Source organism: Thamnophis sirtalis, unplaced genomic scaffold, assembly GCF_051295495.1.
Source record: "Thamnophis sirtalis isolate CommonGarterSnake01/CBP01778 unplaced genomic scaffold, rThaSir2_p1.2 scaffold_4, whole genome shotgun sequence".
Lineage (NCBI taxonomy): Eukaryota > Metazoa > Chordata > Lepidosauria > Squamata > Natricidae > Thamnophis > Thamnophis sirtalis.
The window spans coordinates 55,424,288-55,438,910 of record NW_028261384.1 but is presented as its reverse complement, the minus strand read 5'-3'; the positions used below and the strand labels follow the sequence as shown (position 1 = coordinate 55,438,910).

General features: G+C 37.1%; 1 protein-coding gene across 3 annotated transcripts in view; it reads right to left on the bottom strand.

The window, feature by feature from the left end:
• Nucleotides 1-14,623, bottom strand: part of DNAJC13 (DnaJ heat shock protein family (Hsp40) member C13) — a 130,006-nt gene that overhangs the window by 100,953 nt on the left and 14,430 nt on the right. For all 3 annotated transcript variants that reach the window (XR_015696376.1, XM_087712949.1, XM_087712950.1), the window contains exons 4-12: nucleotides 12,381-12,530; nucleotides 11,327-11,368; nucleotides 10,135-10,335; nucleotides 9,542-9,748; nucleotides 4,303-4,398; nucleotides 3,981-4,072; nucleotides 3,128-3,294; nucleotides 2,934-3,013; nucleotides 2,660-2,829 (exon numbers count right to left, since the gene is read on the bottom strand). Coding sequence is in view for 2 of the 3 variants with exons in the window: in XM_087712949.1 (XP_087569075.1) it covers nucleotides 2,660-2,829; nucleotides 2,934-3,013; nucleotides 3,128-3,294; nucleotides 3,981-4,072; nucleotides 4,303-4,398; nucleotides 9,542-9,748; nucleotides 10,135-10,335; nucleotides 11,327-11,368; nucleotides 12,381-12,530 (1,205 nt within the window). In the remaining variant the exon portion in view is untranslated. The remainder of the gene's footprint in view (nucleotides 1-2,659; nucleotides 2,830-2,933; nucleotides 3,014-3,127; nucleotides 3,295-3,980; nucleotides 4,073-4,302; nucleotides 4,399-9,541; nucleotides 9,749-10,134; nucleotides 10,336-11,326; nucleotides 11,369-12,380; nucleotides 12,531-14,623) is intronic.

Genomic DNA, 14,623 nt, shown 5'->3' with positions numbered 1-14,623 from the left:
CCTTCTTCTTCTTATGGCCCTTCTTGGAAGAAGAGGATGAGGCAGGCTTAGAGGGCCCTGAAGCTGCACAGGGGGAATCAGCCATCCTGCCACACAGCCCGCAGGTACTCGCATGGGGTCGCCCAGCTTATCCTGACTTTGGGAGAATTCACAGCCCAGCTGCTGCCCTGCTCGACTCTGTGACACACAGTGAAGAGTCAAGCAGCTCCAATGAGCCCCGTGCTGGCAAAAAGGCAAAACAAAATGGCCACCGCTCTCATGACTAACTAAAACAAAGAAAACAAAATGGTCGCCACCTCATGGCTCCAACCAAGATGGCCTCCACCATGAGAACCTCATCAAAATGGCTACCTCACTGAGAATCTCACCAAAATGGCCGCCCCCAGGGACCGTGGTACTCATAAAAGCAGCTCGTTGCTTGCCGATTGTCCAGACAGCTGGCCGGCCCCGAGATCACCTGGCAAGGTGCAACATCACAGCTGTCCCGAAAAAGCTGCCGTCCATGGCTCCTGGCTTCACTGATCGCAGCCGCTGCCTCGTAAAGGTGTTGATGCTCTTCCAATGCGTTCCAGCAGACCGCAGCTCTACTGACAGCCTGACTTTGCCCCTGATCACCAGCAGCAACTGCAGGCATCTCAATTCTCCCTTCCAAAGAAGTACTTCCAACCAAATGGTTCTGCATCAGCTATTGAGCTGCAATTAGAGCCCCGATCGCCGGCGCTGCTAGCGGCGCTCCCCAGACAACTGGGGAGTTGTCTGGGGAGTTCAGTGAACTCCAAAAGGTAATTTAGAAAAATAATTTAAGGCAAGCCAATTGAAAATCAGAGGGAAACAATTTAGAGCTCCAAATAAGCCAAATTAGAACAAAAATGACAAAAAAGAAACTAAAACAAAAACTCTAAATCACGAGCAAATTAAATTACGTCTCTATCAGGCAAGACTGAGTTGGAATTGGAGCCAAGAAGGAAGGGGCTACAGGTGTGGCTTCAACTATGATTCAGTCTCTTGGGCAGATAAAGATATAACAACCCACTTCTGGAACGTCCTGTGCCATCAGCTGGAGAAAAAGATACTACATGGTGGAAAAATACCTTGGAAAGAAAATTTATAAAATTACGACTGATAACATAAGGAAAAAGAAGGAGAAAAAGAAAAGAAACAGGGAAAGGCAAACAACACCTGGGAAGGCCTTTTTATTTTGGTATTATATGTATTTGCTTTTTGGCTGCTTGGAAGTAACTGGTGAGCCTTTTGAAGATTTTCGAGGCAGTGTGGACTATAATTAACAACAATTACCCTTGAAGCTGAATACTTGACTTTGTGGATGAACGGGATTTGAGGAAACTTTGTGGGCTATTCTAGATGATTAATACTATCTGATAGGTGGTGAAAAAAGAAAAATTAAACAAGACTTATACATTTGGATACCTTAGAGGGTGCAAATTGGAAAATTCTGAAGCACTGTGCATTTTACAGGAATAGCTCCAGGAATGAGCAAATTTTACTAATTTTGGCATTTCTGGGCAATTGGAACATTGGTGGATTATTGAGTATCTTATAGCCTGTGTCTCAACAGGGAAAAACAAACACATTTCAAAAATAAATACTATTGATGCTTCAATGTATTCAGGAAGCTAGGGAGATAATGAAATTGATTCAGGATACAGATGTGAGACTAGAAAACCCTCAGCAAATGATAACAAAAAATGAACAAAAAATTCAGAAAGCAGAGGAGAAATTATAAGGTACTGAGGAAAGAATAGAGGAGATAAATCAACAAATGACACAAGTAGATAAAGATACAGAAGAGATAGTAATAATTTCTAAAATGGAACAGGTAGATTACTCTTTAAGAGGTCAAAATACAAGAGAAAAAAATATCCCAAAAGTGATGAAAGAGTTATTGATGAATGCTCTAGAAATTCCACAGCAAGAGATAGGTGTTGAAGCAGATGAAATACTTAGATTAAATATGAATGATATGAGATACAAGATTCCAAGGGAGGAACATGAGACATTTGTCAAAAAGTCAGTAAGAGTTGAAATATTAAAAAGGACAAGAGATCATGGATAGATGTAGAATATTTCCTGATATGGTAATTGCTTCATTAAGGGTTAGAAAATAAAGGTAGAAAATAAAAATTGGGAAAATAGTATTATGTATACGGATACATAATAGAATACATTATAATTACTATGTATACGTAAATGTTAGAAGTTGAAATATTATTATGTATCCCTAAATGGTATTATTGTTATTAGTATGGTGTATAAGGTACATCGCCACAGATAATACACTGTTCACTAAGCACTTATGGACATTAAAGAAAAACTACAAATAAAATTATTTTTAAAAAAAGTTATGTGGGCTATACGATATGTGAGATAATATATTAAATTAAAATTATAATAAGATCATTATCATATGGACCCATAGAACTACAACGGGATAGATGTTATAATTTAACTTTATTGACTGCTACTTTTTGACAAACCTTTGTATCTGGGATTAAAGGAACAACTCTCTCTACCTTTACTCAGTGCAAGCTATAGGTGTAACACTGAAAATATATGCCATTGAGATCAATAACAGAACAGGAGTAAAAACTATCAAAATTATTGTGGAAGACACAATATATATTGAGATTCAAATACTTACTTTGGAAGTTGTGTGAAAGCAAGAAATCCAGCTTTGGAGGCAACTAATCTTCTAACAGCTTGGAACTGGCTTTCAAGTTCTGCAATAGATGCTGTAATGTCACCTTCTTGGGACAGTAATGCTGTTATAGCATTATTTATTAGCTTTTCTTTGTTTTCGGAAAAGAGACCCTGAAGGAAGAAAGAAAGAAAAAATAAAACAAAGAAAGAACGTGTTTCACCAGCAACAAAAATAATTATGAAAAGAGGGATTGATGTGTTTATTTTCAACTTACATCTTGTGTGACTGCATGCAGAACTCCACTGTATGAAATGTTAGAATTAAACCTAAAGACAGCATCTGCAAAATTGCCATCTGCAATAGAACAAGTAGCAACCAAACATTTAAAAAGTTAGTTTGCTTTCTGGATCTGCAGGAAGACCACAAACTAACTTATAAAGCAATATAAATCCCAAAGACAATACTTACTTGGAGGTGCTGCCAAAAATCTTAGATGAAGGCTTTCAACTTCCTCGTCTACTGGCATACTCAAAAGACCCCACCGCTGCCCTTTTTCTGTTGGTGTCATTTTCACACAAACATCCCTATTACCAGATGCTCTTACTCCATCCAGCAAACTGGCTAACAGTGAATCCCTAGGAAAATTGTTTAATTTTTAGCTAATATTGTCATGAACAGCAAAGGCATGATGCTTTTCTATTGAATTGTATAAAATATGAGGCAGCATTTGCAAATATAACATGCCCTGTAACATACAGTATCAATTTGGCTATATCTGAAACCACATCACCCTTCTGCCTCATGTCTGCCAGGAAGATGGAATAAAGAAACACATTTTCCAAAATTGACATGTGAGGAATTGATAAACAGTTCAAGACATAACAGGAGATAAATGAACAATTAAATGTATTGCTTGAGGCAAAGCAGTTGACGAGATAATGGACCATATTCTATTTCCTCAATGTCTATATTTATTTGAAAAGACATGCCTTGGGTAAGTTAGCTCCCAAAATGGACAGGATTGATTTGTTTTCCTTGAGTACTAGGTGGTTTATTTTATTTTAGATACACTTTCAGTTATTAACCTATAGTAAAGCTTATTTTCTAGATTACAATTTTAATTGTCTCTAATTTTTTTCAGGATTTGCTAAAGGAATTTAAAAGTAGTGTGTTTTCTTACCAATATAAAAACACAAGCTATATATATGAAGAACTATTTGATTTTGAAAAGTAAAATAAGTAATATATGATGTATGTAAGAATACTACCTAAACTGACATACCAACAAAGTAATTGATAATTCAATAATATTTTAAAATACCTCTCTGTTGAAGAGTATTTTCGGATTTGTCCCTTGATAAATTCTATGGTAAAAAGCTGTGGATTTTCAGAATCGCATACTAGCGCAAATACCTTTAAAGAAAGAGTTCATCAAATAGAACTTGTCACACTAAATCTATTATTCTACACATATTTAAATACCACATTACAAATGCCAATATTTCATAATCTTTTCTAAATTTTAATGTAATTTATGAACTCACAAATTATGTGTATTAGAGTTTCTAAATGAGTGAATCTTGAAGTGAAGCTGATTGTCAGGTTATGCTTCTGCAATCTATTAAACTTTTATTAATTCTTACCTCTCCTAAAGGTTTTAGTGTTGCAATATTGTATGAAGCTGGGTCACGTTCCACCAGGCATGTTTCTGTAAGAGCTAATATCCGTTTCACTGGTTCCTTGAAAAAGACATATTTTACTTAATTAACCATGCAATTAAATAGGAATTATAAACCAGATTAAATGGAATAAATTAAATACTAAGCTCTCCTTATGCAGGTAATCTTCTCCTTATAACCATTTTAAGCTATGATGGTATTGGAAAAAAAATGCTTACAACCGATCCTTTATTTATGAATATAGCAGTGTCCCCATGATCACATAATCAAAATTCAGAGGCTTAGCAATTGGCATGTTATTTATGAATCATAAATAACATGCCAGTTGCCAAATATCTCAGTTGCAGCATTCAATAGCCACATAATCATCCTTTGCAACCTTCTCATGGATCTGCTGGCAAGCAAAATAAATGGGAGAAGTTGGATTTCTTAACAATCCTGGTGATTTGCTTTAAAAGCTTGATAAAAAACGAATACAATTTGGTACAACTCCCTTAATGACTGTATCACTTAACAATGGAAGTCTTGGTCTAATTGTGATTGTAAGCCAAATACTAACTGTATTAAGACGTTTAATGTTAACATATATTGAGGTCCATGAACTACATAAATATATGCAAATGAGATACAAGTTCCTTAAGATTCTTGACATATTTTAATTATAATACAAATCTGCTGTAGAGATTGATTTTTCACATGTATCCAGAAACTGTTCATTTTAGAAAATAGGCCCATTATCCTGATTGACATTGCAGCAAAAATATACGCTAGGTACCTTTTGAACAGAATTGAAATCTGGGAAGAGGAAAACAATATCATCTCAGAAGAACAAGCAGGTTTTAGACAAAGCTGATCTACTATTGATAACTGCTTTGTGTTGAACCATCCCCGTTTGCTGCTTTCATAGAGCTTACAGCAGCATTTGATATGGTAAACAGAGAAGTACTATGGAGTAAACTGACATCTCTTAAAATAGAACCTAAACTGCTGAATTTGATTAAAGCCCTTTACAAAAATACAGTACTTGTTTGAGGGTGCAGTATGGGGTTAATGGGGCTCTGACTAACAGGATTTACACAAATAAAAGGGTAAGGCAAGGCAGTAGCCTACCCCCATTATTTTTTAGTTTATATATCAATGACTTGCCAGGGATAATGGTACACACACATCTAAATACTTACTGAAACAGCTTGCTTTATGCTGATGATATGATTTTATTATCATATTCACAAGTAGGATTATGTCAGGGGTGGATTAAAAATTTTTTTTACAACCGATTCGGTGGGCATGACATGTGACTGATTGGGCGTGGCTAACTTCACATTACTCACTCAGTCACATGAACCCTCCCCAACAACCCACGCCCACCGAAGAGGTGGCGAAAAGTTTTAAGGGGGGGGGGGCTGCCAGGTTAGGGCTCTTCGCTGCCTTTTGGGGGGGGGGGGTCCCTGCCTTTATTTTGTTCTGTGGCCTACCTCACAGGTAACTTCTCTTTCTGGCCCACAAGCAGAGAACAAGGTTGCTACCTGCCCCACTGCAAGCATCTCTCAGCTGTTTTGTGCAGGAAAAAACCTTGCACAGTAAAGAAAAACTTCCCAAGTTTGAGAAGCTGTTAATTGCCTCAGATTCACGAGGTTTTCTTTACTGTGCAAGGTTTTTTTCTGCACAAAGGGGCAGAGAGAAGCTTGCAGTGGGGCACAATTTGGGCCTAGTGTGGAGTCCAGCACTCCGGGGGGAAGGAAACTTGGCCGCAGCCCACTCCCTGCATGAGGGGCTGCCTCACCCATCCCCCAGCAGGTTCTGCTTCTTCTTCCACTTCTTTGCAGTAAGCAGTGCCACAGCCAAGGAGCAGGCAGGGGGCTGGGTGGGAAGGCAGTGGTTTGCTTTGGAGCCCGAAGCCCTGAGGAGCTGGCATGAGAGGCATGCGGGCCTGGGTAGAAGTCAGCTTTTTCTGCAGCATCCTCCTCCCCTCTTTGGATCACCCTGCAGCCGGGGGCGGGGGTGTGGGCTCTACCTTTGCAGAAATGGGGGCATGTGCAACAGCCCTGGGATATCTACTTGCCCTCCTGCAGCATTGCCGCCGCTGCCCCTCTCAGCCTCAGTACAGCATCTGTGTTTCCACCAAGGGCCAACTACCCAATCACTGGCTAGGCCGGGCTTGACGCCAACCTCAGAATGCAAGCGGGTACGGAGGACCACTGGTAAGGCCACCCTGAAGGCAGGGAAACATGGCAAGGCTGCAGAGAAGGGAGTAAGCTGCTTGCTCCCTTCCCCGCAGACCTGCCATGTTTCCCTGCCGTACACGTCCCTGTCTTCACAAGCTGGCCATGAGGATGCTGGGAAGACAGGGAAGCATGGCAGGGCCATGTGGAAGGGGACAGGGGCAGCTAGCTAAACTGCAACTCGCAGGCTTACCTAGCAGACAGATCAGGCAGGCAAGCTGCAGAGCAGAGACTGGGTGGGGCGGAGTGAGCGGCAACTAGAGGACTGTTTCAGGGGCATGGCCAGGCTGCCATTACTACCGGTTCGGAAAGGTACGCCAGATTTTTACTACCTATTCAGCCGAACTGGACCAAATAGATAGGAACCCATCTCTGGATTACGTAGGCTATTAAGAAGATTCAGCTCTTATTGCCAGGATAACTCCCTAACCATTAAAAAATAATGGTGTTTGGAAAACATTATCAGAGACATAGGTGGCAATTAGACGGTGAACCAATTGAACAGGTGAAGGTGTAATATTTAGGTGTAGCTTTTTCCAAAACTGGATCTTGGGCTTGCCATCATCAACGGAGTATACTTAGAACAAATGTCTGTTTTGAATTTACTGCTTAAACTAAAGAACCATAGTTATCCAAGCTCCATAGCCCCATTAATTAAAGTATATAAAACTAAGGTTACCCTTATGCTCTTGTATGGAGCAGAAGTTTGGGGTCTATAGTCAACCACAGTCCTAGAACAAATGCAGTTCCAGCATTTGAGATGTATTTTGGGTGTAGATCCAAGAACATCTGCTGCAGCAGTTAAAGCTGAATTGGGAATCCACACAATTCATCCACTATCCAAATTTAGAGCATATAACTACTGGTGCCAAGTCAATGAAATGGAGAATGATAGACTCCCCAAGTTATGTCTACTACAGCAAATAAAATTACAATCTCCTGGATCACCAAACTAAAAAAAAATTGTAAGAAGCTGTGGCTTTCTTGTTGCTTGGGTAATAGAAGAACAACTCAAAAAAAAAGGGCTGCCCAAAGAATTAAGAATATAAAATAACAAAATGATATAGCTATCTTTAGTAAGATGGATAACTTGAAATGGCTGAGCAAATACAAAGTATTTCAAGTAGACATCTCTTTGAAGTTACAATTGCCAAAACATCTTAGGGAGATATTTACGCAAGCAAGATTCAAACAGCCTGACACAATGGTCAGATATGGGAGATTCCATTCTATACCCTACACTCTGCATTTGCAGAGTGGCAGAGATAGAAGACCTGGCTGACATCCTATTTGATTGTTGCTTGTATAAGGGGGTGAGAAACAGGTACCTTGATCTATATACCAAACGAATAACACATTGGATCCCCACATCAAAACAACTTACTTTATGTGTGGCCAGAAAATAACATTTAACACAGGGCAGTACTTAAACAAAATGGTTCGGTTGAGATCTGCATATGTGGGACTGATTGGGGTAGATTGTAAAGATGACACTGAAATATAATTTTATGTAATTTTATTCTATTTTACATATTTATGTATTAAATTATATTGTATCTTATCCTATAACTATTGTATTTTACCCTATCCTTATTTTAAATTGTTCGTATTGGATTTTATAATGATTTGTTTGAACCTTGTGCTTTGATATGGCTTATAGGCTAATCAATAAAGCTTATTATTATTATTTTAGAAAATAGCAAATAGACTTTGACTCAAATACAGTTAATATTTATAAAATAAGCTTACCTGGATCTCTTGATCAACCAAAAAGCAAAACAAAGTTGGTACTGCTAATGGGTCTAGTTCAAATATATATCAAGTAAACTGTATACTGAACACTTTTGGTACATATCAAGCCTTTAAAACTTTTTCTAAAAACAGTTGTTCAATTAAAATGATAAAAAAGTAGCAAAAATGCATATCTCTATTATCTTTTGGTTAAAAAGTTTTTTTTATCTCAGTGCTAATTCAGCATTTTGAAAGTTCATACATTTCACCTGTGAAATTACATCTTTATGCCAGCATCTATATACATTTTCCTCAAGAGAAACACTATTTATTGTAACATTGCACACTAAATGAGACATATTAGGTAATACCTACTATTTTATATATTTATAAATTACATTAGACATTTTCATTTCTTATTTTAAAATTGTTCAAAGATCAAATAGTTTTTGTTGTGATAAGTACAAGAAAATATATAAACCAGTGAAAGTCAGTAAACATTCTTCAATGTGGAGAAAACTAGGCATAAAACTGTTGCTCAGCCACATAGTGCAATTCTGGAAGCAGCCACCAATCACCAAATTGATTTCTGGTAGCTGTAAACACTGCTGCCATTTTCAGAAATCCACCACGTGGCCACGCAATGATGCAACCCATTTGGACACTCTGGAAGGTCTCAGAGTTCTTAAAAAGATATGCAGAGAATCTGGATCTTGGGATAGTGGGAATCAGGTTGAAGGACTGTAAGAATTCTGGAGGAGAGAGGAAAGGCTTGCAAGGACCCAAAGGGAGGGAGCAAAAGCCTGTGGAGACCCAGTGTGGGAAGGAAAATCCTCCAAAAACCTGGTGGGAGGGGAAAAGCCTGAAGGACCAAGTGGGAAAGGAAGCAGATCTCTCTGAGATAGGGTGGCTTTGGAGGTCCAGATATCTCCGAGTACAGATATCTCCGAGATGGGGTGGCTTTGGAGGTCCAGGGCAGGTGGAGACACCCTGTGCTGGAAAACACGTTTGTTTAATAGGAAGAGCAGGGGATGAGAGTCATTAAGAGAGGCCATTCTTGCTTAATGTGACTATAACTGACAGGTTTCACTATGATCTTATTTTGTTTATATTTTTGTAGAAGGTGTGAGGTTACAGACTTCTACAAAGATTGAATTATTACAAAGTTGGATAGAGAAAAATAAATGACAGCAATGAACAAGCATATATAAAAAAGAGTATTTGTAGATCTTGCAGTCTATAGATCTTACCGCATGCCTTGGAGATATCTTTTGGACCACAAATTCTGCTAAAGATGTAATATATTCATCACTGCTGTATTTCCCAAAACGAAGACTCAAATACTGCTCAAATTCTAAAGGTTCCTTTCGAGTTCTCAAGGAGATGCCAATGTAATTGCCAGCATGTTCGATTGCACTTTTAATAATGTCTTCCCTTTGCTCAGAAGCAAATAAATGCTGCAAATTTAAAATAAATACCTTGATATGAATATTCTAAGAATATTGCTAAATATGAAAGATTTTATAGTTTAAAAAACAAAGTGGTGTGTAAAACTAAAAAAAAGTGTGATGCTATATTAAACAATACTCATTGCTGCATTATCAATACTGAGTTAAAATAGTCAAAGAAAAAATTGTTTCCTTTCAAAAAATAAAAGTAAAAGTATTATATAAAAGTAATATTTTATTAATAGAGCATATAGTAATATAGTTACAGTAATTAAGTTCAAAACTTCATTTAGGTAATTATGACATAACATATATCAAAACAATCTCATTTTTTAAGAACAAACAAGTATACTAAATATTAAATATAGGTAAAATAGGTATTTTATAATACTTACTAATCTACTAAATCCTCCATAAATTATACAAAACCCTCCTGGATAATCAGACAGATCAACAAATCCTTCAATATATCTATAGTCATAAGAACACAGGATTTTATTTGTTGTAGGATTAATTTGGTCAAAACTTCCCGGAGTCACTTCTAGAATTACAGGTTTTCTTGAATCACTCCAGTGGTGCTTATAACTGTTGTATCTCTATGATAAAAAAGGAGTAGTTTAAAAATGAGGTGTAATAATTCTATTAGCTGAAAAAAGTATAGACATATTCTGTGAATGCTGATGGTTTCAGTAGATCAAATTTAAGAAGTACACTAGGGCTTCTTCATAGACTATATTTTTCTTTAGAGATCAAACCATAAAACAAAAGCAGGACATTTGTTTCAGGATGAGGCCAATATATAAGGGTTTCTGTATACCAGAAAAATAGGATCAACAGTGTTCTCAATACTGTGTACAAACAGTGAAATATTACATATGTAATATGTAACAACATGAAAAAGAATACAAGTGGGAAAATGGAATGTTGCATAACAAAATGTTTCACACAGTCCTACAAAAATATGCTTCAAATAAATTGGCTTCAATGCACTGAAAACTCAAAATATAATTAAATCTGTCTTTTGATTAAAGTTCTAAAATGCAATCTAAAACAGACTAAAGCTAAATTACTTTCTCAGATATAACAATATTTGGATTTTTTCCACTTTTTGCAGAACAATGCAATCACATGACAACTATCAGAGCAGAGTAATAGCTGACAGGAAGGAAGAGAAAATGAAAAATCTACTGCTACTTCTTTTGTGGTCAGTAGTTGAGATCAGATTTGTGTTTATCCTTCCCTGAGATATTTCCTCCAAGATAGAGATTGTTTTCAAGTGCCATATATTCTTCTACCTCAGTGAATGTTTCAAACTTATCAAATTTAAGTGTGTGGACTTAACTCCTAATTGCTGAATAATTCTGAGAGTTGAAGTCCACACAACTTAAAAACACCATGTTTGAAAAATGTTGCTTAGAAGAAGGCCTCTTTTCTTCTGCTACTTCCAGAACACCAATTTACCCTTAGCATACATATGTTGTAATCTAATTTAATCTAAATTATCTGTGAGAACTTCAGCATGAAAGGAAATCTAAGAAGTAATTAACTAATATTTATTTTCTTATTCAAAACACAAAAAATACTTACCCTTCCTGTGATTTTTCCTTCGGCAAAATCAGTTCTAAATCGCTGAGACAGAGAGGAAAGAGAAGTAATCAACAAAAGATGCCCAAAGAAATTATATTATGTAGGGAAATTGTGTGCCTTATATTGTATAACATAAACCAATGTTCATTTTAGCCATGACTTGCTAGACAAGCTAGAACTTTGGTTTATGTATATTAATTTAAATAATGTTTTATAAAGCAGAATAACTGGTTTCATAAATCACATTAATTCAAAATCAAACAAACAAACCATTTTATTGATTTCAACAACTCACATCTGAGAGCTTTCAAACAATTGAAAACCAATATTATTAAGATCATTGAACAAGAAAGACAGAGATCTCTCAGCCCCAGAATTTTCTGGTGACTTTAAAATTAGTCATTTTCCCTCAGCTCCATTACCTCACTGGTCTGATTTTCTAAAGAAAGGGGGATCTGTACTTTATCTATCTCTTTATATTTAAATGGCTATGTGAGTGAGTGAGTGTGTGTGTGTTCTAGCGTAACTCTGGAATGCCTGGAGCAATTTCAACCAAACCTGGTACACAGATGACTTACTCTCTGGAGAAAAATACTGTGGGGGTAAGACACCCCTAATAACCCCTCAGAATGTGTATTCTGCTAAGATGCAGTCTGTTGTGCTTTTCAATGGCTTCTACTGTACAGAGTGGAGTAGCCATGGTAGCGGCTTCACAGTACTCCCCAAAGGGGTTCCTTCTGGTAAGGGGTAAAATCCAACATCAGAGATTACATTTGATCCAGACATTTTCCCCCTATAAATAAATACCCGGGTGACTCCAGGTTATCGGGTAGTATAAGCAAAATATGAAGCACATGATCTGCATCCAAGGCTGCACTTAATAAAATATGCGTTTCATATTATAACAACTGGAGAAATGTATGAAAATAAATCAAATTCAAAAAAATCCAAAAATAATGTTCTGTAGCATGTGCAAGAGATTGTCATTTTATTTATACTGTAAATACAGCGCAAAAATACAAAGAATTTAGTTATTTAAATCAATAAATCCTACCAGTGCTTCAGTAAGAAGTTCTGCTCTGTGTTCTGTAGAAAACTTAAGTGTTTCAGATTTTTTACCACTTCCTTTACGAAATGTGAGGCTGAATTCTGTTCCTTGTCCTTTTCCAACGGGACTGATGCTACAAATGTCTCCATATGGCCACTAAGTCAAGAAATCACAATCTGAGAATATTCCATTTTATCCCCACAGAATTTGTGTTCTTATATCAATATATACTATTTCAAAAATTTCCCTAGCTTGATAACATAACATATTTTTAATTAACTATTTCCTAAACATAAATCAAATCTTATCCCAGTGTCTCATATATCGTCATTACAAGTTACTAGCTTTAAAATGTAAATTATAAGGTGAACATAGAGACAATTGTTCCTTCTGAAATGCTGATGTGAATTACAATTGCAGGCCATTAGAAGGATGATAAAGCATTTCAAAGAGTGTCATATTGTGTTGCTAACTACAGGCACCTATTATGAAATTCCAGGCTCCTAGTTAATATTTCCCAAATATGTACAGCCAAGCAAAATAAATTTCTATTGCATTTATTAGTATAATAACGTAAATAATATAATACTGTATAATAATGTTTATATAATTGACTGTTCTATTTAATAAGAAAGACAGCTATGATTCACGTTCTCAAATAAACAAAACATTTAATTCTATATCTAATCATTGCAATCATTTTTTAAAATGTTTACATATTTAGCCCCTTTAACATCAGTCTCTTCAAGACTTTCATATTGGATATTTATTTGGTACCCAATTATGGTGAACTCATTATTCCAAATGTTTAATTATTATAAAAGATATTAATAAAAATTAATATGGAAATGTGATCTGTAGAACCTACATATCAGTGTAGGTTAATTTAATTACAGTGGTGCTTAATTGTTTGTGAATCCTCGTTTCTCTATAAATACGATATAAAATGTGATCTGTTCTCCATGCAAGTCCTAAAACTAAATAGAGAACCCAATAAAATTAAACATTATTTATGGAAAAAAATGATCTAAAGCCACATATTTGAGTGTGGCAGATTTCTCTTCTCCTCTGAAAATCAGGCTGAAAAATATTATAAACCTCTTTCTAAAGAGTATGGACTGCATAAGTCCACTGTCAGGCAGACTACGTAAATGGAGGCAATTTAATAACACTATTACCCTCTCCAAAAGTGGTCAACTAACCCAGATCATTCAAAGAACATGGCATATAATATTCCAGGCCTCAGAAAACTTCAGCGCAACAAATAAGGAATCTTTTGCATTGCTCAATATCAGTGTTCATTTACACCACAATCAGATAAACCTAAACAAAAGTGGTAGGTATATGGCAGGGTTGCAAGGATAAAGCCATTCTTCTCCAAAAAAGAACATTGCTGCCTATTGACAGTTTGTGAAAGACTGCAGGAATAAGCCAGAAGGTTATGTGAAGAATGTTCTGTGGCTGGATAAGACAAAAAATAAAACTTTTTTGCCTCAATGAAAACACGTTTGGTGAAGGGCATTCCAGCGTAAGAATCTTATCCCATCTGTGATATGTGGTGATATTATCATGGCAGGACAGGAAACAATGGTTGGAAAATAATTAAGGAGAGAAGCAACCTGGAACTAATGAGAAACTTCCTAATGAGGACAATTAACCAGTGAAACAGCTTGTTGCCAGAAGTTGTGCGTGCTTCATCACTTGAGGTTTTAACAAGAGATTGGACAGTCATTTATTTGAAATGGTAGAAAGCAGGGATGTCAAACTCTGCTGGCCAAAATGGTCCTCCGCATGGCCCATTTTTGGCCAGCAGAGTGCTGTTGAAGGCCGGGGAGTCTGAAACGGGCTGCAAGAAGGCGTCAGGAGGCCTCCTCGTGGCCTGTTTTGACTGGCAGTGTTGCAGGCAGTCATGGAGGGTGAAAATGAGGATTAGGGTTAGGCGTGCCCACTCCGTTTTGGCCAGTAAAATGCTGGAGGCTGTTCAGGCTGAAAATGGGGTAGAGGGGACTTTGTGTGGCCGTGTGCGGTTCCCCCATGCCCCATTTTGGCCAGAAGGGTGCTGCAGGAGGGATCCATCCCATCTCCCTCCCTGCTCCCTGCCCCCCAACCGGCCCGGAAGAGAACTATAATGCTGATCCGGCCCTTGAAGAAATCCAGTTTGACACCCCTGCTATAGGCAAATGTACAGGACTGATCAACATTCATTATATTTTAGAATCTGAAGTTCTAACTACTGCTATCCAAGGTAG